The sequence below is a fragment of the Ascidia mentula genome, chromosome 8 (assembly GCF_947561715.1).
Source record: "Ascidia mentula chromosome 8, kaAscMent1.1, whole genome shotgun sequence".
Lineage (NCBI taxonomy): Eukaryota > Metazoa > Chordata > Ascidiacea > Phlebobranchia > Ascidiidae > Ascidia > Ascidia mentula.
In genome coordinates this window covers 19289439-19317011 of record NC_138573.1, presented here as the reverse complement: position 1 = coordinate 19317011, position 27573 = coordinate 19289439, and the positions used below count along the sequence as shown (strand labels likewise).

Sequence of the window (27573 nt, the reverse complement as noted above, 5' to 3'; positions counted from 1 at the left end):
ATGATTTTATGTTGATTTATGTTGGTGTGGGACTTGATAGGTTTATTTTGTAGTCTCATCAGAAAAAGATTGATAAAGAACAACTGAAACATTGGACACTGAACTATTTGGGTTAATTTGTTATCTTTAATCTAACAGAATTGACAGTTATTCTGCAAAAAATAGAAACAGCAACAAGTAACCAATTCGAGCAAATTTTAATATTTCCTCATGTTAAATACCTTTAACTACAAAGAATAAAATTCTCTATATTTGCCACCATTAGATATATAGCCCATGTATTCCAAACTGCAAGTGTTTGTGAGTTGTAATGTACACAATTAGAAATACGAGGAATCTACATGTTGACATGATTTTGTGGGCAAACTTCCTCTAAAAATAACATAGTTAATGAACTACAACTCAACCATTTCACCCAGATTTCTTTAGGTATTGTTGTGTCATGTGGTAAATAACATGGACAACGTACACAGCAGATATACTGGTTGTTATTCCTGATGAGGTTTTCAACTCTCACCAACTTTTAAAGTTTGCCAGAAAACGCTATTCAAAAACTTTTTCTTGCCAAATATTATAATAATGAAACTAGTTGCAGAAATTCAAAACGTTTTTTGTGAAATCGTTTGTTGTATTGAAATTAAAGTAAATAAATAATGGATCTTTCACATTTGGAATTGGAGCAATATAGGAAAAACACTCTTTTATAGCAAATAAAATCATTAAACTGAAAGTGGTTTATAATATTTCTAAGAATCAAATTAAGAAAAAATTTTTTTTTCACAATGGATTGAAGTCAGCATCAGCAATACAAGATTCACAATTGCATGTTGGTCAATATTAAAGTTATCCATTAACTTTTATACTGGAAAACAAGAAATGTTGACCAGGTCCCTTCCTTTACTTGGCAAACACAAATATTGACTCCACACTTGTCATGTGATGGGAGAATGGTTTGCGACATTCAGGAAAGTGGCAATACAATTTTGTTTCCATTCAGTTAATCATGCCTCGCAGACAATTGTGATAAATATATATTGCATTATTGATATTTATGGGGTGGAAAATTAGGAAAGTGTGGGCTGAAGATTAAATATTGTTGATATGAGAATTTTATGGCACCTTTATGTGTTTGTGATGTCATATTGTTGCGACCTATTATGTCAAATATGAGTCTCGAATTTGGTCTTAACAATATTATTTATGATCGATGGAAATCCTATTTGATTAGCGCATTTGACATTAGATCGCACGTGAGTTCTAATTGTTGTGTTTTCCTAACCTGACTTTACTTAACTCTCCATGCAAACACTACACCAATATTTATTTACCACGAACAATTTTGGATACGAAATTAACATGCGCAATTATACCAACGCCAAACTGAGTGAATTTACGCCCAAACGTCCAGACAGAATTGAACAAAACCGAATTACAAATAGTTACCACTAACTCACGCGCACACTGCAAACCACGCACACTTATATATAGAGCGAAAATACAAAAGACCAACGATCAGCGGACAGTTAAACAAAGACAGGTCGTTTGAAAGACGATACAGGACAGTCACACAAGAAAACCTCTAGCGTCTTAAAAACGCCTTTCATCTCTTATAGCTACCACACCAAACATTTCAAACTGGCCACTCACATCACTTGACAACGCAACAGTTGCTTGGAAACTACACATGTCTTAACATTAATATGACACCAAAACAGTTGAAAAACAGTTGGAAAGGACACATAGGACACAAATCACGTGAATACACAACCGTTGCTAACGCTACAGTTTGAAATGAACACGCCCGGCAAGACGACCTACTTATGACTTTACCCAACCCAATGATGAGAAATTCCGAACAATGACTTACTGACCATGCAACCTACTTCCATAAATGCACATTGTTATGTAACGTAAAATTACGTTACAATATAGCTAAATGATGCAATCATATTTTAACTGGTGTAAACTCTTTGGAGGTATGTTGGCTTGTAACTAACAGTTTCATTGGAAAGATGTTTCATTGCAAGTAGATCAGGCAAATAACATGCAAAATGTGGCAGACAGTGGTCAGATTTGACCAATTAGTGATAATTTTACAGACAGTATGTTGATATTTTGAGTAAAACAACTAAAGAGAAACATTTTGATAAACAAACCCAAACCTACAACAACTATCATACATGAAAAAAATATGAAATTTCAATGAAATAAATTTATATATTTAAATTTTGGTCAAGCACACATAAAATTAAATTAAACATAATTAGACTGATAATGTGACCTTCCTGCATTTAAACACACCAATGGCCAAAGAACGAAAAATTGTTCATGAACTGAAAAAGGAATGTTCACCAAATGGAGAAGAAATCAATCCCAGAGAATCAGCAAAACTTCTTCATAAACTGGGACTTGTTTTCAAAGAGAAGAGTCCTGATAAGATCAGCCTCATTCAGAGTGTTGCTTTGATGACATCAGCTATTATACATGAACCTGATAATGTTGAAGAAATTAAAAAGGATCTCACTGATTTATGTTTGCACATTTTAACTTTGGCCAATGCTTCTAAGTTGGATACTAGTTTGGTTGATGATGCTGTAGCTGAAGCTAAACAAGCAATTAACGTGTTTCGTGAAACAACAAAACAGATCTTGGAAAAGTTAAAACCAATCAGTGATGACTTGAAAGAAACTGAACTAGCTGCTCAACGAAAACAAAGAGTTAAATACATCAGGGAATTCCAGGATTTTGTGACAAACCAGTACAAAAACATAATGCAACAAATTGCAACATGCACAACTACCATAATGGGGGAACCACCTTGCAAGTTTGCACTGGTTGGAATGGGATCTCTTGCCAGGAAAGAAATTACTCCATATTCTGATTTTGAAAATATTATTGTCTTAGAAGATGGCATTCAACTTGATGAAGATTATGAAAACACGCTTGAATATTTCAGATGGTTTGCTACAGTTTTTCAAATGATTCTTGTTCGATTGGGTGAAACCATCCTTAAGTTCTTGGCCATTCCATGTTTAAATCATCCATTTATGAAAATAAACAACTGGTTTTATGATAAATACACTCCATGTGGGATTTGTCCTGATGGGTTTGCTCCACAAGCTAGCAAGAATCCATTAGGAAGACAAACAAAAACAAAGAAGAAGCCATGGATCACTGAGCTGATCAAACCAGTTAGTGAGATGGCAATGTACCTAGAGACAGAGGTAGATTTAAAGGAGGGATATCACTTGGCAGATATGTTGACAATGACATGCTTCGTTTATGGCAGCAGGAACACTTTCAAAAATTTTCAAATAGAAATTGAAAAAAATATTTCATACAAACCGGTATTTTGTAGAGAAAAAATGATGCAGGTAGAAAAAGATTGTCAACTCTACTCCCTGATAAAGACACATGTGATGGTGATAAAAAATAATAATTTGGATATCAAGCGATTTGTATACCGTAGCTGCTCCATATTTGTTCAGATTTTGGGAAACCTTTTTGATTGTCTTCCAGGAAACTGTTTTAAGATTGTTGATGAACTTCTCCAACACCAAATCATAACCAGTGATCAACATGCACAACTACAGTTTTCTCTGGCTGTCGCTTGTGAAATTAGGTTGAGAATTTACAACAAGGCTTCTTCTCAACAAGACAATCGTCTTCAACCACTACATATTGGTTTGCCATCTTCCACAGTTGACCTGGAGAGGGGTTTAGGAGCACAATCAATCGTAGATTGTTTAACTATTGCAACTTCGGTGCAGTTTTATGTCATTAATTGTTATCAGGAAAAAAATGTGTTGAGTACAGAAAGTTTTTTTGATGCAGAAAGTTGTGCAATTCCCTTCCAGGCTCTTCATCTTGCAATTGCATTACAACTACCTAGGTATGCAATAAAATGGATTGAAAAGTATAAAGAAGAGCACTTACATGAAAGTGAAGTATGGAAACATTATTTGCTGATAGTACATTTACATTGTTTGGGTAATTGCCAAGAAACTAACTTGAGCATACAACTTGCAAAAAAAGAATTGCCTTTATTAAAACTTAGTGGAGAAATGAACATGGCTGCCAGGCTAGTTTTGTATGTTGGAAGATGTTTGAGGAACGATCACAAATACAAAAACGCCCTCAAGTGGTACAGAAAAGCAAATTTTTATGATTTTTTAAATGCTGGTGTGGACAATAAAAAAATAGAAATCACAACTGGGATGGGAGCTTGTTTCTATTACCTTAATCGAAACCACAAAGCTGTTCGGTATTTAAGATTGGCTTACCAGGAAATGAAGATAGAAGGGATAAGCAGTACACAGTACAACATGGAAGGACTGATATATTACCTGGCATGTCTCAATGGCTTGGAAAAATATCAAGAAAGTAAATCAGTGTGTGAAGAGGTTATAAAAGCAAGGCAACAGTTGCATGTTAATGAGGAGAATGACATTGTTTTAAACAGCTGTTTACTCCACTTGGGTCAAAGTTTGCATGGAATGAAGCAATTTGAAGAAGCCATTGCATCTTTGGACCAAGGCTGGAAATGTCAAACTATGAGAGAGGATTTTCTTCCCGAAACAAGAAGCGTGTATTTTATATTGAAGAGTAATTGTCTGATCAGCTTACAGAGACCACTTGAAGCTCTTGACTTACTTGATGACTATTTTGAAAGTGGACGTATTACAGAAGATTTTTTGAAAAAAACTAATTTGCTAACAGCTGTAGCAAAAGCATATGAACATGGCACATTCTTTGAACAATCCATTGCTGGTAACAACCAGATCATAGATGAGTTCAGTATTGCTGCTAAATATAAACCAGTAAAAGATCTTGTGGAAAAGATTTTGAAAAAGAATAATATGCTTCAACAACAAATTAACAATTATGATGAATTCACTTTAAGCCCAGAGGTGAAATTGTGCATTGAGAGGAATGTGGAAGTGAAGTTTTGGCATCTTAAAAGAATGGCTCTTGGTATGAAGGACAAGGGTCAGTTGAAAGCAGCTTTAGAAATTCTCAAACAGATGGAAAACATTTTACCTCAAGTAAAACACCACTCATGGTGCAAGGATTCACCACAATCTATAGTTTACACGAACATAACAGAGATTCTACACATCTGGGAGAGGTGATTAAATAAACATGCATGATGGAATTGAACAGTGGCGGTGTTTGTTGCAGTTGTGAATATCTTAACATGAAACGAAGTATCAAGGTTGTTTGCATATGTGTGTTGTTTAGTTGGTTTGTTGCATTTGAGTCAAGTTTCAATAGATTCAAACACAAAACATATTTAGGTTGTTTATTTTTTTGCAATCTTAGTCGAATATCAACAATATCGTGAAGGACCAGATAATAAACTGATAACGAAAATAAATAAATACAAAAAACTCACTGGTCCATTCCTGCCAATCCATTCACAAATGCTGCAGTACCAGACCCTAACCTATCTGTAAAACCACCTGAAAATTAATTTTCATTTCTGTAAAATTTTGATGAACATAAATACATAAACAATTCATTCTTCTGCCACAAGATTACACTTTATGCTGACGAGATAGACCAGCTTGCAAACTAAAGTGGTTCTGACCCAGGAAATGACAAGTATACTGAATTTACAAAACCATGAGAAATTGATCAAGGAAATCAAACAATTTGAGATGCATGGAAGTAATAATTTCTACTATTTACACAAAAACCTAATCGTTGTGAAAAGTAGAAATAAAACAAGTGATTGTTTGAACAAAAACAAAAGAAGAGAAACTAGCGAGAATGTATGCCAGCAAAAATGTAAAGTGATGATTGAATAGTGAAGTGAAACAGGACAAAATCACACAGGATACAAGCACTTGAAAATGTTTTCAACCTAGCACTAATCATATATGAGTAATTGACGAATGCAACAAGTCAAACGCAAACTGCAGTGGAAGGTTAGTGTGGCAATAATTGACAATAACTACCACCTTGTAAAATACAATGGCAATATGAAAAAAATATAATGAACACTCTGGGAGATAGTTGTGGTGGCAAAAATCTAAAGCAATTGCAAGTTGAAAAAGAGAGCAATGGTGATGAAAGAATATTACAAAAATCACATTAAAAAGAACTTACATGGAACAGAAGCACCTTTATTGTACATTCTGATCACAGAAAAAAAGTTTAGAATCATGACAAATTTGCTGAAAAATTAAAAACACCAAATTGATATTAAACTGTGAAAGTGGCAGCATTATTCAGGTCTTTCCATCATCCTGCATTGTATGTATTGTATTGTTCTCGTCTAACAGTGGTTTAGAATCTGATTCAACTTCAAAATAAGAATCTTTATTCCATTCCTGTTCCACCCCACTGGCAAGCAAGACAAACAAAACAGTGCCAAGTACGTAAACACCTGCTGCGATGTAGAACACGTAAAGCCACTGGGTTCGTCCTGACTGAAACAAAAATTTTGATTTTCGCACATAACAATATCATTAAATAAAAATATAACATAGTACATTCATACTTGTTTTAGGGCATACCTGTTTTTCAGTTAGCACGCCAGCAACTTGTGGTGCAACAAAACCTGGTATTGAACCCAACATGTTCGATAATCCCATCAAAATTCCTGCAAACCTGAATTGGGTGAAGAAACACTGGCATTAACTTAAAAAAGGAGGCACCACCACATAATCTGCGTTGCATTGCATTTGATGCGCAACATGTACTTTTTAAAGAAGATTGACACCACTGGTTATATTAGATGTACAATAACAATCTTGGGCTTTTTCATTCTATGATTTTATTATCTTAGCCACATGAAGATTCAACCAATGATTCATTAAAATATCCTTTAAAAATAACCACAACAAAATTAGTCACTAGCAGTCCACAAATAATTGTACAGATTTGTTTGCTCTTTCTATTTTATTTTGTCGTTTCTAGAAATAACAAACCCTATGGAATGTCATCGCACCTTGAAGCAATATCGATGGTGTTTGCAGAAAATCCCGGGAAGCCAAATGACGAAAAGAAGTTAGCGATGCAGATGAAAGTTACGGCCAATGCTTTGTTACAGCCAATGTATCCGGCAATTACAAGGCTTGCTGCAGAACCAAGGAATCCTGACAAAAAGATTAATTTGATAAATAATGTTTTTCTGTCCAATAATCATTGGAAACTTGGATATAGATCACTTACTAATCATTCGTTATGATGTTTTTATGGATTTTATTACCCTTTCTATTGCACCCACCAACATGACTTTGCAACGGTCTTATTTTAATAAATGCGTTAAATATTTTCTATGTGCCTAAATATGAATGTTGTTCAGCTCTGCCAGGCCCATCTGCAGGCTTTCTATTTGCCGTACAACTTACTAAGAATGTTTACAACAAGACTTACCTATGGAAGTAAAAATCTTTCTAGTTTGCGTTGTATTCAGAACATGTTTTTCTCTCAACTTATCAGCAATAACACTGGTAATATTTCCTGATGCCCAAGCAACAAGATAGGGGAGGGCACTTATTAGTGCATCCTAAACAACAAATATAAATAAGACACTACTGGTAAAGAGTGAATAAAAAATCCAGAAATTTCAACCAAGACTTACTTCTGTAAGATCATAGCGAAGTACATCATTTAAATAAAGTGGAAGGCATGTGAGTAGGGTAAAGAATCCCCAGTTGTTTGCTATGGAAGCAAAACAAATTGCCCAAACTTCTTTGCTGGTGACAATTTTAATCCAAGGCACAGGTGGCTTTACATTATGCTGTAAAATGTGTTTTTGTTGACACAGCCAATCTGTGTTGACTTGTTAAACAAGCCTTTGCTGCTGGATGTTTGCAGTGGAAATGCAGCATTTATTTGGTTATCACTTAATATCTACAACTAGCAATAATCGTTTGAATAAAATCAAGTCATTTTGCTTTAAAAAGAAAAACTACCAATAATGAAAGGAATTAATGAACTGGAATTCACTACCCTGTGCAAATCTACACATTCCACATGTTTATTATCTTACATGTCCAATACTGTCTTGGATATATTGCAGTTCTTGCTGAGAAATAAATCTGTTTTCTGCTGGAGAACTTGAAGCAACAACAAACCACACAAGGCACCAAACAATGGCAACAATACCTGTTAACAACAAAAGTTCTTTTGTGCAAAATTTGAAAACTATTTTTACTGATAACATAATCAAATCCTAAAACTGGATGCAGTTTAATATAATATTCTGTTTAAAACTTGCCAAATATATAAAATGCTGATGGCCACCCTCCCATTATGTCAGAGGAACATAATACCCCAGATAGAAGCATGGCAACAACAGTTCCAAACGAGATTCCAGCATATGTTATGGTGACAAGTTGACTTCTTTCAACAGGAGGAGCCCACTCACCCCAGATTGCCTGCATGGCTGGAAAAGTCACTCCCTGAAAAACAAAACAACAACTGGAGCTGTTTGTCGACCAGTAATCAGATATTTTAAAGGTTGATAAACTTTTATGCTAAACAAATAAATTAATAGAACAGTAATAAGATGAAATGTTCCAACTTAAAAATATGCTAAAACTGGTTCAATACCTCCACAAATCCCTCAGCTACTCTCACAGCCACCAATAGTTTAAAACTTGTTCTTGCTGCGATCGGAGTCACAAGCGTCAATATCGCCGTCCCCAGTATCCCACCCCCAAACAACCACTTGCCTCCATATCTGTGTAAATATCCTGGTTTAAACCAAGCAGAGGTTAAAGTTATTCATACTTTGATGCCAAATATCCACCAGGAAGTTGAGTGAAAACGTAACCGTAGAAGAAAGCTCCAAGAATTAAACCTTTCTCATCAGCATCCCAGTTGAACTCACCACCCTAGAATACATTTGTAATAAAACATAGTGGGACAAGATACATGTAAAGCTATATTTTAAAATATTTAGAAGGTTCCATTGTAGTTCATTTATGAAAGTTTGATATCAAATGGATCGATAGCAACTGCAAAGTTACCACCATGTAACAATATATAACAGGTATCTACAATCTAATGTTGTTTTACAAACAAACACCCTTACGGTTGAATTTTTATGAGTGTTTGTGGCTGGGCAGTAGTCAGGTCCTGTATGGTTGTGGTTGTCAGCTCCATAGCTAGAGTTCGTCATTGATAGAATGGCAACACTCAAATTAACTCTGAGCATGTAAATATTCACAACACCAAAAAAAGCAATGTAAGCCAAACCAAATCTTGCTGAAATCCACTTCCCAACTGCAATATAAATTGTCTTTTACATTGGTGAAAACTTTTAAACTCCACCAACCTCCATCTGGTAATTCCTTGAACGTTTCTTGACTTTTCCAATCACTCTTGATAAAGTGGATATGGTTTGAATTTAGATTTGAATCCATTTTTTAAAAAATATGCTCTATTTACACAAGACTGGATGTAAAAGAATAAAACATGTAAAAATATTTCAGTTCAAAACCTAATGGTCGACTTCTCAACACCAACATGTATTATCATGGGGATAAATAAACACTGCAAAATTTGATTATGTTGCACAGCACACCTTGAGGCACCAAATACAAACATATATTGCAGGACATCATAAGTTAAAACTAGAACACATTTGAGGAAGTGCATAGAACAGAATAAAACAAACAACTTGAGGTATCATCATAATAACACTATTTAAGTTGCAAGTTTAAACAAAATGGTCCTTCTCAGTTCCCCAAAATTTTTATTTTTGAGGAAATTTATTTAATCAGTTGCCATTGGTAACACATCATGATCTTTGTCTTTTCCTTCTTCTGGCGTCATGTTTTCACTTGAATTCTCATCTAATAGAGATTTTTCGTCAGAGTCACTTTCAAAATAAGAAACTTTATTCCATTCCTGTTCCACTCCACTGGCAAGCAACATAAAGAGAACTGCTCCCAACACACAGACAATTGCCGTAACATAGAAAACATGCAGCCACTCGGCTCGTCCCGACTGAAAGTAAAAACAAGTAATAAAGTTTTGCTATGTGTTTGTTATTTTACTCCGTTGATCGATAACTACGAAAAAGTTAATTTCCAGCATCCATACCTACAATATAATTATTCATTAAATCTTATTTAATTAAAAGTATAATGAATTACTGTAATGGGTGGATATTATTCGGTTAAAAAATGAAAGCCAACCTGATTTTCTGTCAAAGCTCCAGCAACTTGTGGAGCTACAAAGCCAGGAATTGATCCAAGAGTATTTGAAATACCCATAATTATCCCAGAGAATCTGTGAGCAAAACAAGCAACAGTTCAAACTTTGCCAAGCAAATATTGGCAGAATACATAAAGAGAAAACAGCAAACAACGAACAAGACATTTTTTCATACACAGTAAACTTAACACAATAAAGACATTTTATTACAGGTGTTTTTACACAAATTAAATCCTAAATCTCTGGACTGGGTACCTTTATTTGATAGAATAAACTATTTGTTTTATTACTAACCTAGGTGCAATGTCAATAGGATTTGGGCCACTGCTGTTGGCAGCAATTGAACTGAACACTTTGGAAATACAAATAAAAGTTACTGCCAATACTTTGTTGCAGCCAATGTAACCGGCTGCTACAAGAAAGGTTGCAATGCCAAGAAAACCTGGAAAAGCAAAGAATACAAACTAAACATACAAATTTTAACACTCTTATGTATTGCTGACTGCACAGAAGAATGAGTTCCCTGCAAACAAGTAACATCTTGCTTGAAATCAATATTTTATATTTTGATTGCTTTTAATTAAACTAACTTTCTCACCAACAAGAGAATAAACTTTTCTAGTTTGGGTTGTGTTTAAAATCCCTCTTTCTCTCAATATGTCGGCTAATATTGCGAAAGCAATTGAACAAATCCATCCAACAATAAACGGGAGAGATGCAATAAAAGCATCCTGAAATATTGCAACAATTTATAAAAAGGTATCTTGCAAGAAATTGTTCTGAGTTATTTGTTGACAAAAGACAACATCTCTAATGACTGTTAAATGTATAAACCTAAAATTTAAGTTTAGAAATATTGTTCCACAGCGATTACTGACACTCTAATATTCATGCAAAGATATGTAGATTAATTTTAATGAAATAATATTTGCTCTTACTTGTGAAAGGTTGTATTGTAGAACGTCATTTAGATAGAGAGGCAGACATGTCATTAGTGTATAGTCGGCCCAATTGGCTGCAAAACTTGCAAAGCAAATCGCCCAAACCTCCTTGCTGGTCAGAATCTTCAACCACGGAACTTGCACCTTTGAGGAAACCTGAAAAAAGGTGAAAGTTCATACAAGAGCACACGACAGCTAGCTGGTTGAGGTGTAACATTTGGACGCAGGAAAACAAACAATGTTTGTTTGGATTGTGTTCCAAAGTACACCATGCTCCACAAACACAGAGCTGTATCAATGACTCATTAAGTAAAACCTCATTGTAGTTTTTATGTTACTTGTTTATTCTCGTCAAAAAATTAACAAAATAATATATGAGCAAAATCAACAACTTTATTCCAAACTGTTTGGTATTTGGGCAAATAATAAACAAATATCTTTCAAATTCACAAATAAATTACAAATTGGTTTTGATTTTGTTTGCAAACAAACATGTTGAACAAATTTAAAAGAACATACCTGCCCAATACTGTCTTGGATATATTGCAGTTCTTGCTGAGAAATAAATCTGTTTTCTGCTGGCGAACTTGAAGCAAACACAAACCACACAAGGCACCAAACAATGGCAACAATACCTGTTTACAAAGTGGTAGTTAGGCAACTTATTAAAATAATTCTGCCTGAAGACAAAGTTTGTAATGCTTCAGAAAACAGTGTTATGCAAAAACCCACCAACAGATGTAAAATCACTATATTTGAAATGCAACAAATGTTACAAGAATTATATCACCTATTTTATATTGCAATAATTTATGTTTACACGATGATGATGTATAGTGGTTTGACAACCTAAATAACTTACCAAATATATAAAACACTGATGGCCAACCTCCCATAATGGCAGATGAACATAATACCCCAGATAGAAGCATGGCAACAACAGTTCCAAATGCACAACCGGATAAAGATATTGAAACTAGTTGACTTCTTTCAACAGGTGGAGCCCATTTACCCAGGACTGCCTGTATGGCTGGAAAAGTCACACCCTAAAAACAATTACAGACAACGATAAAATGTTTATTTTTAAAATCAAGTCACAATCAGTAAATAAAGTGGTTTTGTCTTCTTGAAGCGGATTCCAAAGTGAAGTAAAGGAATATCACTTGTTAAAAATAAGAAAACGTTAATTTCCAAAAGGTTAAAATATGTCAACTTTGTTATTTAACAAAAGTATATTTCGCTTTGAAAATCATGGTCATCATCAGTGTCTGAAAAAGATGATTAGCAAAATTGATTAGCTGGTTTGTCCCGATTAATCAAACAGATCTATTCAGCAAATCTAGTGTACTTTGATTACCCCAATGATTCCCTCAGCAACTCTCACAGCCACCAATAGTTTAAAACTTGTTCTTGCTGCAATCGGAGTCACAAGCGTCAATATCGCCATCCCCAATGTCCCACCCCCAAACAACCACTTGCCTCCATATCTGTGTAAATATCCTGGTTTAAACCAAGCAGAGGTTAAAGTTATTCATACTTTGATGCCAAATATCCACCAGGAAGTTGAGTGAAAACGTAACCATAGAAGAAAGCTCCAAGAATTAAACCTTTCTCATCAGCATCCCAGTTGAACTCACCACCCTTAAAACATTAAAAGCATTTCAAAAAAAGATAAAATAGAATAACAGTGTAGTTGTTCCATAAGTGATTTATCGACAGTGTAAAAAACTTCAGGTTTAAGTTAATCCATTCTGTTTTTACTTTACTCAGGTATCAGTGAAGATAATAAACATGGATGAATTTCATTGAAATACAACTATTTAAGGAAATGATTACTTTTTGTGTCACTTGATACAAACTAATTTGTTTACATAAATTTTGTGTTCAAAACAAATGCATCCATGTGAAAAAATATTGCAAAGCAGCAAGAAGTCATAAAACAGTTGTAATGTGATAAAAGGAAGTCTGGTAAATTTACAGCTAACCATATGGTTTGTTGACACTTTAACATCCTGAACACAAAAGCAAATGTGTTCATAAATTTATCTTTGTTTAGAAAACCTACCATGCACTGTTATGTTGCCCCAAGACAAAAGTTAATTTGGAAAATTACAAAAACAATCTATTTGTTAAGATACATACTGGTTAGTTTGTATGTTTGTTAACAGTAAAGCATAAATACAAATAATCAAAATATGATTCTTACGGTTGAATTTTTATGAGTATTTGTGGCTGGGCAGTAGTCAGGTCCTGTGTGGTTGTGGGTGTCAGCTCCATAGCTAGAGTTTGTCATTGATAGAATGGCAACACTCAAGTTCACTCTGAGCATGTAAATATTCATTGTCCCAAAAAAGGTGAGGAAGGCAAAAGCAAACCTCACAGAAATCCATTTTCCCACTGTTGACAATAATTATTTATATTTTATCTTTAAGATGAAAAAATATAAATCTTTACAAGATCAACAAAATGTTAAGAATATCCAAACCGACCCACCGCAATCATTAGGTTGATTTGGGTCTTACTAAATACATAAACTTCAATACAAACGTGATTTTAGTTAAATTGCATATGATGAAAATTAACTTTTTATCCAAAAAATCCATGTTTGCCAAGAGATACAGTTGGCTGCATTCACTCAAGTGCCCATAAGTCCAAAAGTAAACAACACTTATAACTTTTGATCAAACTTCATTAAAACCAATTAATAGATCAAAAGTTAGAACCTATTGTGGTAAATTCGCTTAAACTTAATAAAATTCACATCTTCAAGCAAGATATCTAAGTTTGCTTCACTGGGGAAATCTGCTCCTACCTCCCTCGGGCAATTTACGAAATGTTTCTTTCTTCTTCCAGTCATTGCGAAAGGAATGAAAGTTGTTTTGTTCAACGGAATGTTCAGTCATTGTGGATTTTAACACAATATACAAAAATTTATCAGTATTGGTCTTTTGTACAATTGCACCTAACAACTCTCTAAAAATGACATAAAATTACGTCATCACGAACGTTGGGTCTAACGTATGTGTAACTTTGGCCGGTGACGTCACAGTTACGTTTTATGTGATGTCACAACTTGCTCTGCCATTTGTGGTGACGTAATCCTCCCCCATTAAACATAGTTACATACAGTTGTTGGCCAGACCCGATTAGACAATTAATGCAAAACGTTTGTGTCTTTTCCATGTAGCATTTCATATACAATTAACTGTGAGATGCTTAGCGATTTAATCCACAGAAAGACGTTTCTCTTCATTGGCTATATTCCTGCCCACACTCCTTGCCATTAGAATCATAACAAGTGACCAAACACAAGTTAAATCCGAGTCGTTTGGTCAGTTGTAACGACGTCGAGGAATCTAAACGTAGTCTGAACTTTGAGTACCTCATGCAGAGAAGTCGCTGCAACGGATTCTTCTTTGTTTGTTTTGACGAGCTTAAACATTCTTTATAAGGGGGAATTTCTGTTTCGATCAGTCATGCGTTTCATGCGCGATTTCGTGAGTCGTCAATTTATGATATGATTAATTACAGAGTTTCTGATGATACCTACTTGTACGGGTTTTATGCTAGGTTAACTAACGTATACCAAAAAATAAACTTAATACACTCATTATAGACTCCCAAACAGTTAATTACAGCGTTGTATTAAAATTTGTATACAATCCAATACTTGCAATAAAACAATGACAAAATTTAATGAGGCAGATCGCAGTATTTCGCGCATTTGAGGCAAAAGTTAGAGCACAGAAAGTCTTTTTAACAAATGTAAAACATTAAAGGCCCGTTTACACTACAGACGATTCCGTGTTTGTTTTATTGTGCGCGCGTGCTGAGTTGTGCTGGGATGGGATGTGCCGGTCTGTGCTGGGATGTGCTCGCTTTTGCCCGACGAGCATAAATTCGGGCACAGTTGGGCACATTTCGGCACACATTGATGCGGGAGTGCAAGGCGACTGCTCAAAAGGAGAGGACATATATTATTTTAGTGGTGGTTGTGTGATGCGGCCGCGTTTGACATGTGAGCGATTGTTTTTAAGCGTATGAAATGGTGCCGTAACTGAATTACAAAGTGGTGTGTGGAACGGCATCTCAGCCGGATGCTGCTGTGGAAAACCTTTGTCCTGTTTCAATTATACCATCTTTGTTTTCATAATCTGTGGTGTTTGGTTCAGCATATTGTAGTGTTACCTTGCGTCGTAAAAAATTATGCAAAACATTACATGCCTTAACTGTGTAAAACAGTACATGCTTTTTGTTGAAGAATATGTACAGCCAATAACAACCACCTTAATTTGTATTTATATTATCGCCGGCGGGGCCGAGAAATGCAAGACAAGACTGACAGCCTCAAAAAATTATCAACGTAACTTGTCACTTGCACTTGTCGGTTTCGTGTTCATTACAGGGAAATCCCTGTAGTCGTGCTCGATTATTCCAGTAGTGTAAACGCCGTGTGTGCCAGACTGTGCTGTGCCGTGCCAAACTGTGTTCGTGTGTAAACGGGCCTTAAGAAACACTACACTTGATTGTATCGTATTAATAAACTACTAAATTGTTCGGTAGTTTTGCTGCCAAACACACCAATTAACTTTAATTAATAATGAAAGAATCAATACAAAAGCAATCAGACCATACATTCCATAATATTGAGGTATTTGCTTTGTGAGCAGTTGTTTTGCATATTAAAACGTTGGTGTGTACTGAGGCACATAAAAACATTATGGCATTTCACTCTTTAAGTTTGTCAACTCCAAGCTAATGTTCCACAACTTTTCAGCATCAAGATCATTCTTGGCTGCATTTGATTCATTTTCAACATGGCAGTCACTGAAAAACAGTTTGTTAAAGATGAATTAAAAAACAATAAATACACAAAATAAACATTAACAAGCATTTATAAATACACTAATTGATTTGATTAAACTAATTCCTAAATTGTCTTATGATGTTGGCTGCCCTGGGTACAAACTATACAAAAACTGTAAATGTCATTTTAAGTCACCTAAAATATCTTCCAGATACTCCATCTAGTTCAGGAGCAACAGCACAATATATTGAAGTCTGAGCTCCGTGAACAGGAATCTTCAGATTAGCAAGTCTACTTAATCCCGGCCATCGAATCATGGTAACTATTGCCTTCCAAAAGAATCCAACTTTTAAAGCTTCAGCATGTCTTGAAAGTTCTGTATCCACTACACCGGGATGGAGGCTGTTCGAAGTTACCCCACATCCTTAAAAGTTAAAATAAATTTAAAATCAGATAAAAAGTCTCTAAATTATCTCTAAATTTTTGTTTCATCTTCGCTACATGACAATACAATTATGCAGGCGTCAATGAAGGCCCATATCAGTATTAAATCCCCCAAATCACATTTTGAAGGCTATCAGCATTAATGCCTATACTGAGTGATTTGCTTTTTGTTCACAACAATCCCTGTGGTCAGTTACCCATGAATATCAGTATTTCTATTAAAAATTTCTCCTGCGGTGAATGCCCGCCTTGTACTCCTCGGTCATAGAGAAACTCAGAGATGTCACAAGGCAACAGGTGATGCTTTGAGGTCAAATATATGGGTGAATGAGCAGGAAGTCACGTGCTGTTGCCACAGCAATTTTCAGCATGTTTGGTGCAGTTGAAGGGCGTTTTTTGCCCTTCGTATTTCGCATTCAGGTCAAAATTAGTTAGTTGATTAAAGCCCCCTGGTCGAACACTACTTTAGCTGATTAGTCTGCAAAATATGAAAGTTGGTTTTGCGAAAAAATGAATCACAAAAATCTCATCCAATTTGCAATTTAATGTTTTTTTCTTTTCTTGCAATGGCAAAAAAATGGTCATAGGAAAGTTGGTTTGGTTGCCCCCTGGGACTCTTTTGTTATCCTATAGGACATAAGATCCTCCTCAGATCCTTGCTGTGTCTTGTCCGATGCAGCTGCAATCAATTTGTTTACTCTTTGAATAGTACAAGTATAACTTCATGGGTCACCGACACAGGAATTGTTGGGCAAAAAAACAAATCACTCAGTATAGGCAATAATGCTGATAGCCTTCAAAACTTGATTTGGGGGATTTAATACTGATATGGGGCTATAGGATAGCAAAAAGGTCCCAGAGGGCAACAACAGCAACTTTCCTGTGAAATTTTTTTGCCTTTGCGTAGAAAAGGGTTGGGGCCAACATTAAATTGCAAATTGGATGAGGTTTTTGTGATTCATTTTTTTGCAAAACCGACTTTCATTTTTTGCAGCCTATTTAGCTAAAATAATGTCCGACCAGGGGGTGAAATGCAAACTTACCTTCCAATTGTTTTGCAAGATATCTACTGAAAAGTATGTTGCAAAGTTTGCTTTGTCCGTAAGCATCGATAGAACTAAAGTTTTTACTTCTGTTCAAGTCATCAAAATTCAATCTTCCACTTTTATGGGCTGCTGATGAGACCGTAATTATTCGGCTTGGTGCACTTCTCTAAAAATCAAGTGTATTTTTTTTGATCTGTTTATTGAATCCTAAGAAACATAACAAGCTATATTTAATTACTGTCAGCTATTTTATACAGGAAGACATAGAAATTATTTGTATTATTAAAACAAATAGATATTGACATTAACCTTGACCAAATCCAGCAACAAGTTAGTGAGAAGAAAGTGTCCCAGATGATTTACACCAAATTGTGTTTCAAATCCATCCACAGTTTTGCCTTCAGGACACAGCATCACACCTGAATAATATTTAAATTGTGTCGCAATGTTTGTTATTGTCAACAGCAAAATGATTAGTTTAGCTGTAATTTCTTGGCACAATAATCACCTGCATTATTGATGAGAATATCCAGTCTTTCTTCTGTTGCGTTTATGTCTTCAGCAAACTTCCTGATTGAATCAAATGAAGCAAGATCCAAACTTTTGACAACCACCTTGTCCTCAGGACATTTTGCTTCTTCAGTAATCTAACATTTGCATTATTTTAAACACTAATCGTTATCAGTTCATAGTTGTTGCACCACTGCCACCTAAGTAACAATATACCTTCTTTCTGGCTGTTTCTGCTTTTTCAGCATCCCTGCAAGCAATAATAACTCTTGCTTCACGCTTTGCAAGATCCACAGCTGTCCAGAACCCGATACCAGTATTTGCTCCAGTTATAATCGCCGTCTTACCCGGTAGCTTTTCATCACAATCAACCCAGCTACCTTTGGCGCTTAATGGTTTTGGTATTTCTGTCATATTTTTGCCTTTTTCTTTCATTTGCTGTAATTCTAAATAGAAATGTATTGGCTGCGAAGCCTGTGAACCTTATGATCAGAATATTAGAGCTGTGATCGCCAAATATAAAGGGCCTGCGCAGTGGGGCGATCCCGCCTTGCTGTGCGTAAGCATGGCATTACTTCTGCGTAGAAATGTATTGTTGAAACACCATGCAGTATTTGTTTTTTGCCAAATTAAGCTGTTTAACAGTCTTTCAAATCTGTTCTACTCATTTTGTTGTCCACTCATTGCTGGGGCATGCGAATTTTATAGGAACCTAACATTCTTTGAAGTAAATTATTGCACCTTTATGGGACAGTACACAGAGCCTCCTGGAAGATCTTGTGACCTACAGGGGCACAACAGCGCTGAGAGGTTACTGAGGCAATTATTTACCAACTAACTTTGGTGCTATAGTGTAGTGAAGAGATAGCCTTGCATTGAACCACAATGGATTAAATACTTATACGATTCATTTTGCTGCAAAATCCAATTGCATTTTTGTTGCTCCTTGACCCCAAAATAATGTCCAACTCCAATCACCAGGTGCATTATTGAAAAGGGCCTTAAAAATCAGGGTTTTTCTGGTTTAATTGCCATATGGGTCCTTAAAGTAAGCCTGCTGGCCGAGTTACATTAGTTGTCTACAGTTAAGAACACGCAAGCAGATAATAGCATCAGAGCAAACTTTGAAACGCTGCAATATGTTATCAACCTCTACCTGTGCAACATTTATGTTTTTCGCTTTTCTCGGCATCAACCAGAATGACGCGGCATTTGTCTGTGGACGTATCGTCACAATACAAACTTCGATCAGCTCGTTTACTTCCGACGCAACAATCGCCACCGTGTCAAGTGACACCAACTACAATCTCGTCTGCCTTTGCGACCAGTTTCACAGCAAACTTCAAAATGAGCGATCTTTTCGAAGTAATCTCCACATGACTTGAAATTATTAAACCCTGCACACGTTTTCTACACAAGCCACGTAACCAGTTGCGCAAAATCAGACAAATGAAGAGGAGACAAAGTCAACTGACAGCAGCTATCTCGTTATGTATCTATTACGAATTTAATTGAGCGATTCACCTTGGGTTTGAGTAGCCTTGTTAAGTTGAGGGGTTACATATACGGTAGTGTTTCTTTTCGTAAAAGTCGCTACACATATGTACTTACTCAACAGTTTGCTACGTCATATTTATGTTGTGACAGAGGACTTTAAGGTGGGCATTTCCCCTCGAGGAACCTATTTTTAATAGAAATACAGATATTCGATGTTAAGTGGTGATCTAGTGGAACGCAGTGGCTGATTTGAACAGGTATCGGCTACATGTGAATCAGCTCAAAGTGCAATTACAAAACTTGAATCTAAAGTGTAACCGAGGGGTGTAAAACGTGAAGGAAAAGCTGGGCCAAATACAAACCCAAGATCATTCCGTTGGTCGCAGAAGTAAGGTGCATTATTTTAGGATCTGTATACAAAACGTCATATTTCGCTTATATTATGTTGTGTTTTTGTGGCATCAACCGTATTTTTATTAACGTCGGATAATAGTCACGCTCTGAACCCATATCAACTCATTTACGACGAGCGTTTATTCGTTGGTTTGCATGGAAAATAAGTAAAGCATCTAGCGACTGTTCCGCTTGTTTCCCAATGACCGTTGATGGGTCTCGTGACCTACATAGGGACCTAAAATTCTTCAAAGTTGAAAAAACAAATTTTGCTCCTGGATGAGACGGTACAGAGCAAGGACTTGTTGAGCCTTCATGACCATCATGACCAACAGGGGGGGGGGGCACTTTTTCAGCAACTAAATTTGATGCCATATTGCATAGAGAAGAGTTGGAACTTACAAAAAACTGCAAATGAGTGGGTAGTTGAACGATTCATTTTTCTGCAAAATCCAGTTCCATTTTTTGTTGCTTCTTTTTGTCAAAATATTGACTAACCAGGGGTACATAAGCCCCCAGGGGGTGGCTAAACCATTTTTCTAGTGACTAATTTTGATCAAAATTTGTAGATATGAAATGGATCTTTCATAAACTCACGAATGATCGGCCACTTAAACGATTCATTTTTCACAAATACAGCCTGATTTTTGTGCTAAATTTCCACCATAATTTTCAGCAGCACCCACCAGCAAGTAACTACCTGATTGAAATAGCCCAAAACCCCACTAAAGTCCCAAACAACCTAAAATTTACCATGCCAACAGCACACGCGCTCATTCAACCGAAAAATTGACCCCATGCATCACTGGTTTACTCTGTAACGTTTCCCCTTCCATGGTGACAAAGGTCTACACAGTGGGCATGCATTTCCCACCACCGAAATTTATTTTCATAGAAATACCAATATACGTCCTCAATATCCGGCTAACCTATTTTGTGACAACTTCCAGCGACACAGCTGTCTTTTCAAATAAGTCACTGATAAATCCGAACTCAAATGACCCTGTATGCATTTTTTATATAAGCCACACATCTTTGGGTAAAATACATTAGTGTATGCCAACATTCGAGCATTCAATGATTCCGGGATTCTGAAATTTAGAGGATTCGAACAGCCAGACTTTAGTACGCGTGGTTTGTAACGTTTTATTGTTAATACTCGTGCAGATAACGCCCTCAGATCAAAGTTTTTCAACTTACCTGGTTAAGATACATTGCTGTATCAGAAACCATGTGTGATTTAAATTATTATCGAGTTTTACGACATGTGCGGCACTCCACACAAGGATCGTTCCGAGAGTTCATGAATTGGGATTCAAAACACCCATTGTACAACCACCCACTGGTAATTAAACGGTTTAAATTATTACTTACATCCAAAAATCGATTTACTAAAACATTTAGTGAAGATCACATTCAAACTTAATCCGTGTCAACGAGGTTTATTTGCAACGAACACAAGCACCGACTGCGTGTGACGTGACCATGTTGGATTATTACGTCATAAGCAACACGGGAAAGTACATCTCACTTAGTTTGCTTCTGAAAATATGAAGCCAGAGTCTGATGTAGTTAGGCATGTGACGTTGTCGGTGACGTAAACCGCATGACGTATTTACAAGTGTTTGTGAAATAGGTGCTGACAGATAGCAGCATTGAATAAAACAAGAAAAACGATGAATATAAAAACGCAGCTAAAATGCGGTCAAATTTCGGGTCATGGTGGCAGTGTTGATGACATCATTGCTTGTTACGTCATCTGCGACGATCTCTACTCCAAGACCTCTTGTCATCGTGGCGTCGGAAATGACGTGGTGAATCCTGACGATGACGTCGACTGCGACTGTTCGGAGATCGCGATCTGTGACGTATGAATGGGTTCGATTCTCGTAAAACAATGGATCGCGATCTCATTCAAACCTCGATCTTCGGCCGCTCTTCCTATGTCTCCTGTCGTCATGGTGACCTCCGTTGTCGTGGCGTCGCCTCCGGTAACCGCTGCTTTCCCTTGATGACGTGGAAGACGATGACGTAGACCTGTGACGTCTACAAAGGAAATGACAAAGTGAGTGGAAGGATTACAGTGTGTGTGGTTTGTGACCAACCTCTCGTCTCTACGTCTGCCTTTTTTGTTCCCTCTCTCGTCTTCCTCTCTTTTTCTATCGATGACGTCATCAGGTGTGCTGTCAGGTGTGGACGCGTAACTGTGATATTTTAACGAGGAATTGAAATGAAAAAAGCCAAATTTACGAAAAAAAACTTGAAATGCGTTGGCGCAAATATAAATGTTTGTAATGAAGAAGGTGGGAGGACTCACGAGACGAGACCGGATTTTTCCGAATTCTTCTCCTGCTTCAGTTCCTGATCCTCAGATACCTCCTCAACATCCGATTTCGTAGTTGAATCCGGAAGAGGAGGAGGAGAAGACGGTTGTTCCTTCTTCTGGAGGATGGAGAGGAATCCGGATGCCATGGATGAAGATTGGGTTCCTCCGGACATGTTAAGAGCTGATAGGATCGTTTGCAGAGGATTCTTCGGAGGTTCGACCACGGAAGGAGGAGTTTTTTCTTCCTTATCCCTTGCAGCTCTTCTTGCAGCCATCCTCGGATCCACTCTCTGAGAATCTTTTGCGGAAGACTTGAAATAGAGAAAGGTGAAGGTTGAGTTATGGGAACATGTTTCAACATATCAGAAGACTAAAGTAAGAGGCTTCAGGTGAGATTCGAACCCATGACGAAAAGAGGTAAAACTCCTACTCACAATTTGTGGCGAGTTGGATTTTTGAAGATTTTGTTCAACTTCTGCCAACTTTGCTTTTTTCTCTTCCAGCTCTTTTTGCATTTTTTCCAGGTAAGCCTGAAATTTACAAGAAAATAATTCAATAATTTCACTATGAAGGACGAGCTAATAGAAAGTTTCGAGGTTAAAGGTCGAACACGGAGTCACAATCAACAGCAAGGGAAGTTAAATCGGATGAGAGCATCACCTGTTTTTCAACGAGTTCATCCATCTCTTTGGCCTCCTGGTTCTTCAACATCTCATCATCTTCCTCCGGATCGTAAGGAGCGTCCTCCTCTCTATCAGGGAAGGCAGTCTCCGGATCATATTCCTACAAAGATGAATAAACAGATATTGTGAAGGTGGAATTGATACTGAGGGAGGTTTGATCGGGAACACCATCTTTATTCGGTTGACATCACACGAGCAAACTTCGTGCCACGGACCAAATCTGACCCCTTGGGCCCGCCAAAGGTCGGCATAAATGTGTTACTTATGGATGCTATTCATACTGTGGTTTCATTACGTTTCAGTTCACGCTTTTTTAAATTTTCGATTGCAAAAGTTATTTATTGTAAACAGGTTATTTAAACAACAACAGCGTAAAAGGTGAATAACTTTTATAAATTTCTTTTGCTCGTCAAATTTTTTGATAATTTCTATCTTATGATTTGAAAAGTTTCCCAGTATGAAATGATGTTGATTCACAAGATGGCGCTAAACGTTCTTAACAAAACGTTGGAAAATAAATTAAAATATTTGTTCGAATTTTCACCAGCATCCAAACCCACACCTCTTCCTGTTCAGGATCGTAAGGTTCATCTTCGTTTCCCTCATCCTCTCCAACTGCATCTGTCGGATCGTAATCTCCCCCGTCATCCTCTTTATTCTCTTCTGAAAAGCAATAATTCATTGGGAAGATGAGTTATTTTATGAAAAAACGAACAAAGTGTGTCACAAACTTTAAAAAACAGCAAACGATTTTACAACAAGATTTGTGAGATGAAACCACAATTATGTTTTGGAGATTTTCACGACACGGAGAAACGAGAATTTTCCACCGGGTTTTATGAACTTAATTGTTTTTGCCTTTTTTAGGTTTTTGTAAGTTAAGTCTGGGGTGCAAAATTTCACGTACCGATGTCACCGGCGGTCGGTTGGAAGAGTTTATCACCACTGTGTTGTTCCTGGAAAGATGTATTATAACCTTGTAAATATCTCAATAGTTTTCAAACAGTTTCACACAGAAAGTTTAAGGTGGATAGCGATCTCGTCCATGTGACCATGTCTGGGAGCGTTTCATGAAGAATTTCCTCCCACAATATTTTTGACTGATCCCGAAAACATACCCGGATGCTTTGCTCTTCCTCGGATGCCTTCCTCATGAAGAATCGGAGCGACGGAGCCAAAGATTTGTTCCTCTCAAACAGGGACCCAGACTTGGATGAGGATTTTGATCCAAGCTCTTCATCAGTGAGAGGAATTGGGACCTTACCTGGAGTGCAACGTAAAGATTGAGAAGTTTTTCCTTGTAAAAATTTTGTTGGAAAACCTGGCAGTCTTTCATGAGTAATTAAAAGTTCTGCGATGAAAAACAGGTTTCAGTCAATTTCGTGAAATCAAATAAAAGTTGCCGGAAACTCGCTTCACCGGAAACTCGCTTCAAACTTTTATGTAAATTTAGGTGACTGCAGGTAAGTCGGTTCACCTTGTGGTAACACGCCGTTCTAATCAGGCTAATTTGTCGTCAGTGAGTCAGAGGTGGTATAGAGTGACCGCAGACATTTGGAGGAAAGCAAGAGACTCACCAGGAATAAGAGGATCCTCATCAGGAACATATTCCTCCTCTTCATCCTCCTCCTCCTCCTCCTGCTGATGTTGATCAGCTCCTGCATCTTCCTCCTTTTTATCAGCAGAAAGATTTTCTTCCACAACTTTATGTTGTTGTTCCTTCACCTCCACAATTTCACTAAAACCGCAGACGTGTAAGATTTTTATGTTTTCAACTTAATAAACATCGCATAGAAATCGTAGCATCCAAATACAACAAAGTGACGTAGAATGTTTGGGTTTGATTGGGTTGTGTTTGAAACAACTGTGAAATTTTCTGAAAAAAATGTGATGAGAGCAATACTACACATATGTGCTCAACATAACTTTACATAATTGAAAGTATTAAAAACGTATTAAAAAATTCCAACCACTCAACTCACGTTGGAAGTTGGAGTTGTTTCGGAGCTTGTCTTACGATCACTCCCAATAACATGGAGGGTCGGTTTGTGGGAAGAGCTTCATCCAAGTCCTCCCCGCTTAATGTCTTCACCAACTCTTCCGGGATCTTCTGGGATTCCAGGAGGGGGATGAGGTACATGTCCTTGAGGAGGAGACGATCTTGGTTGCTAACAACACCGAATCTGCCAAACAAATTAGTTGGATCGTAGTTATTAAAACGGTCGAGCGGCTTCTTGAGTCAAAACAAAACAAAATATCTAATTTAAATAATTTGCCAGGCGACCTTCACATACGTTTGTGATATTTTCCACGGCAGTTTCGGTAGATTTTCAGTCAATTAAGTCCCATTATTACAACACCATCCTGCAAGTCCATGGACATTATTTTACCAATAGAAGACTCGAACCTTTTCCTACTGCTGAAGTAAGACAACATGGCGACATATCCGACCCTGTCGTCATCCGATGCTGCGTGAAATCGGATGATCGAAAGCTGTTTGGTGGGAAGAGCTTTGACCTTAAGCAAATAGTCCCACACGACCTTGGGATGTATCCTTCCGCCCAACACGAGACGCGGAGGAAGATCAATGTCAAGATTTTCACAATTTCCCGTCACCTGGTTGAGAAATGCTCGATAATTTGTCACAAAACTTGTTCCCTAATTGTCGTTGAGGCAAAATCCCCATCTTAAATTTACACTTTTCCACCGATTGTTAAAATCACCCAACTTTTACCAACCCCAGGGAGACGAACACGCCAACAATAGAAAGTTCCACCAAATCTTTTCAGGCCGCTAATTTTTTTACATTTATAGCGTGAAAGCACAAATATTTGCTACGAATGTTAAAGAAAACACAACAACATTTGAATGGATTTACCACAGACTTACAGGGTAGACATTTGCTTTGAAGGTTGATAATTCCAACATGCTGATATTTCCTGACCAAATAAGCTGGGATCTTTTCACTGTGCTTGCTTGAGGAGTAGGAGGAAGAGGGGATTGCTCCTCTTCCACAGCGGGAGGACTCGGCTCATCAACTTTAGGCTCCTCTTGAGACACCGGGGGAGTATTTGGATCCACTGGTGATTTGTTCTTCGTCTCCTTGGCAACATCCAAGTTCGTATGAGGAGCAAGATCAGACAACGGAGGAGGATTCGGGAGGACAGGCTTCTTCTTGATCTTCTTCTTCTCAGGAGTAGGGGACTTTGATCTCTTTTGGAGGAAAGATGAGGGAGAGAGGCTCGGATCGTGGGATCTGCTGTCACTCACAATCCTGTTGCTCTTCAATTTCTTTATTTTCCTTTACATCATGGAGAAAGTTATGCAGAATAAACAAAAAATTTACTGGACTGTCTCGGTTTAAGAAGACATGTCCACTTTTCAAATTCGAAGTTCAATTACTTGAATATATAATTTTGCAATACGCCGTGTTTGTCACAGGGCCATAATCGCTGTAGTTACTAGTGCACTATTTTTGTAGTTACTAGTGCACTATTTTTGACAGACTGGGCACTAAAAAGCTACGAATTGATGCGTCTGATTAAGCTAGGATAAGCTCGTGCGGTCAATTAAACATAGTGGACCAGTTACTACAATGGAACATAAAATATGGTTTGAAAAGAAGCAAATTCTCCACCACTAACTTTTTGGAAGCTTCCGGCTTCATCAGATGCGACTTCGGCGGAGACTTTGGAAGAGATTTTGTCGCTTTCTGTGCTTCCGATGAAAGGATGATTGATGAGGAACTCTTGATCTTCTTCACTGAATCCTCTTCCGGGAATTCAATGTCCTCCTCTTTCACTTTTCCTATATTCACATGAAGATTTTGATAAAAGTCTAAATTTTGAAAACATCCAGAAAAATAATTCAACAAACTTCAATGATTTTTGGCATTCGTTCATTGGTCACATGACCTGAGATCACGTGGTACCTGTGCATATCTTGCAGTTGAGATCGAACAAATGCTCTCTGTGTTTCAGTGTCGTGTCATCGGGTGAAGAGATGGAGTTCGGATCAAACGGATCCTCCTCAGAGAGGGATGATCTTTTCTTCCTCGCAGGAGCAACCTGGATGACATTTGTTGTTTTTCTTAAATGCTTCACAATTATTAAAATGTGAGATGAGGAAATTTGAGTGCATACGTCATCACTATTACACGTCTCATCACAATTACACGTGATCACAATTACACGTCATCACGCCATCCTTACAGTAAATTGTTAAAACACATTTTTAAAGGCGATTATTTTCTTTTACCATTGGGTTGTGTGCGTTGTCTCTCTGGTTAACAGTGGTCACTGTGAGATCGGATAAATCCTCCTGGATCGCTATCTCCCCCTTGTGAGTTATCTTGGCAACCGGACGAACGTTACCTTCTTCCTTCTCTTGTTTCTACGTAAGACATACCGCTAGATGTTAGCAAAGAGCAGTGTGTACTCACGTTTACATAAGTTATTGAAAACAGGCGTTAAACATAGATGGACACCTGCCACAGTGTAGAAGGTGTTAAAAGTCGGGTAGGTCAATATCTACATGAGGTGTTTCTGAACTAGAGGTTGTACAACGATTTTATTACAGACAGGCTTAAGTAAACATATGTGTCCGAAATGTTTGATTATTATGGTCAGCATATTAGCTTTCGATTTCCCATTGTTCATGAACTTGACAGTTTGATGAGTCATGAAACCGCACAAACCTTAAGCACAGAGGATTGAACTTGAAACTTCGGGTATTTTTTTAAATATCAGAA

The 27573-nt window shown here is 37.1% G+C and overlaps 5 protein-coding genes across 7 annotated transcripts in view; 1 reads left to right on the top strand and 4 right to left on the bottom strand.

Annotated features, from left to right (window-relative positions):
- The first annotated feature begins 39 nt into the window (after window positions 1–39).
- Window positions 40–5149, top strand: LOC145911400 (uncharacterized). Its single transcript, XM_082998719.1, has one exon. It carries the CDS (start codon window positions 2304–2306, stop codon window positions 5130–5132), a length of 2829 nt encoding a protein of 942 aa, XP_082854845.1. The 5' UTR covers window positions 40–2303; the 3' UTR covers window positions 5133–5149.
- Window positions 5150–5285: 136 nt separating this feature from the next.
- On the bottom strand, window positions 5286–9412 carry LOC145911403 (sialin-like). Of its 2 annotated transcripts, none has more exons than XM_082998722.1 (11): window positions 9293–9412; window positions 9050–9240; window positions 8746–8849; window positions 8566–8695; window positions 8231–8414; window positions 8003–8118; window positions 7592–7750; window positions 7384–7516; window positions 6956–7103; window positions 6522–6615; window positions 5286–6434 (listed from the first exon to the last, which is right to left on the bottom strand). In XM_082998722.1, the coding sequence occupies exons 1-11, from the start codon at window positions 9378–9380 to the stop codon at window positions 6234–6236; spliced, it is 1548 nt and encodes a 515-aa protein (XP_082854848.1). In that variant the 5' UTR covers window positions 9381–9412; the 3' UTR covers window positions 5286–6233. The 2 variants fall into 2 exon arrangements, with proteins under 2 accessions (XP_082854848.1, XP_082854849.1); XM_082998723.1 differs by having other exon boundaries at window positions 8381–8414.
- On the bottom strand, window positions 9412–14052 carry LOC145911402 (sialin-like). Its single transcript, XM_082998721.1, has 11 exons — window positions 13930–14052; window positions 13324–13514; window positions 12655–12758; window positions 12475–12604; window positions 11980–12163; window positions 11637–11752; window positions 11115–11273; window positions 10775–10907; window positions 10471–10618; window positions 10158–10251; window positions 9412–9966 (listed from the first exon to the last, which is right to left on the bottom strand). Exons 1-11 carry the CDS (start codon window positions 14018–14020, stop codon window positions 9733–9735), a joined length of 1584 nt encoding a protein of 527 aa, XP_082854847.1. The 5' UTR covers window positions 14021–14052; the 3' UTR covers window positions 9412–9732.
- Window positions 14053–15771: 1719 nt separating this feature from the next.
- Window positions 15772–18670, bottom strand: LOC145911061 (retinol dehydrogenase 12-like). The gene is made up of 6 exons (XM_082998302.1): window positions 18141–18670; window positions 17923–18061; window positions 17724–17833; window positions 17412–17580; window positions 16120–16348; window positions 15772–15944 (listed from the first exon to the last, which is right to left on the bottom strand). The coding sequence occupies exons 1-6, from the start codon at window positions 18357–18359 to the stop codon at window positions 15836–15838; spliced, it is 975 nt and encodes a 324-aa protein (XP_082854428.1). The 5' UTR covers window positions 18360–18670; the 3' UTR covers window positions 15772–15835.
- Window positions 18671–21242: 2572 nt separating this feature from the next.
- Window positions 21243–27573, bottom strand: part of LOC145910896 (uncharacterized) — a 29028-nt gene continuing 22697 nt past the window's right edge. The window contains exons 26-41 of one of the 2 annotated variants that reach the window (XM_082998110.1): window positions 27081–27215; window positions 26755–26890; window positions 26468–26630; window positions 25713–26124; window positions 25231–25439; window positions 24806–25006; window positions 24401–24561; window positions 23942–24087; window positions 23731–23779; window positions 23386–23486; window positions 22801–22923; window positions 22565–22670; window positions 22132–22438; window positions 21920–22018; window positions 21735–21860; window positions 21243–21675 (exon numbers count right to left, since the gene is read on the bottom strand). In XM_082998110.1, coding sequence (XP_082854236.1) covers window positions 21570–21675; window positions 21735–21860; window positions 21920–22018; window positions 22132–22438; window positions 22565–22670; window positions 22801–22923; window positions 23386–23486; window positions 23731–23779; window positions 23942–24087; window positions 24401–24561; window positions 24806–25006; window positions 25231–25439; window positions 25713–26124; window positions 26468–26630; window positions 26755–26890; window positions 27081–27215 — 2580 coding nt within the window. In that variant the 3' untranslated portion in view covers window positions 21243–21569. Of the gene's footprint in view, window positions 21676–21734; window positions 21861–21919; window positions 22019–22131; window positions 22452–22564; window positions 22671–22800; window positions 22924–23385; window positions 23487–23730; window positions 23780–23941; window positions 24088–24400; window positions 24562–24805; window positions 25007–25230; window positions 25440–25712; window positions 26125–26467; window positions 26631–26754; window positions 26891–27080; window positions 27216–27573 lie in introns of both variants that reach the window. The other variant, XM_082998109.1, reaches the window with a different exon arrangement.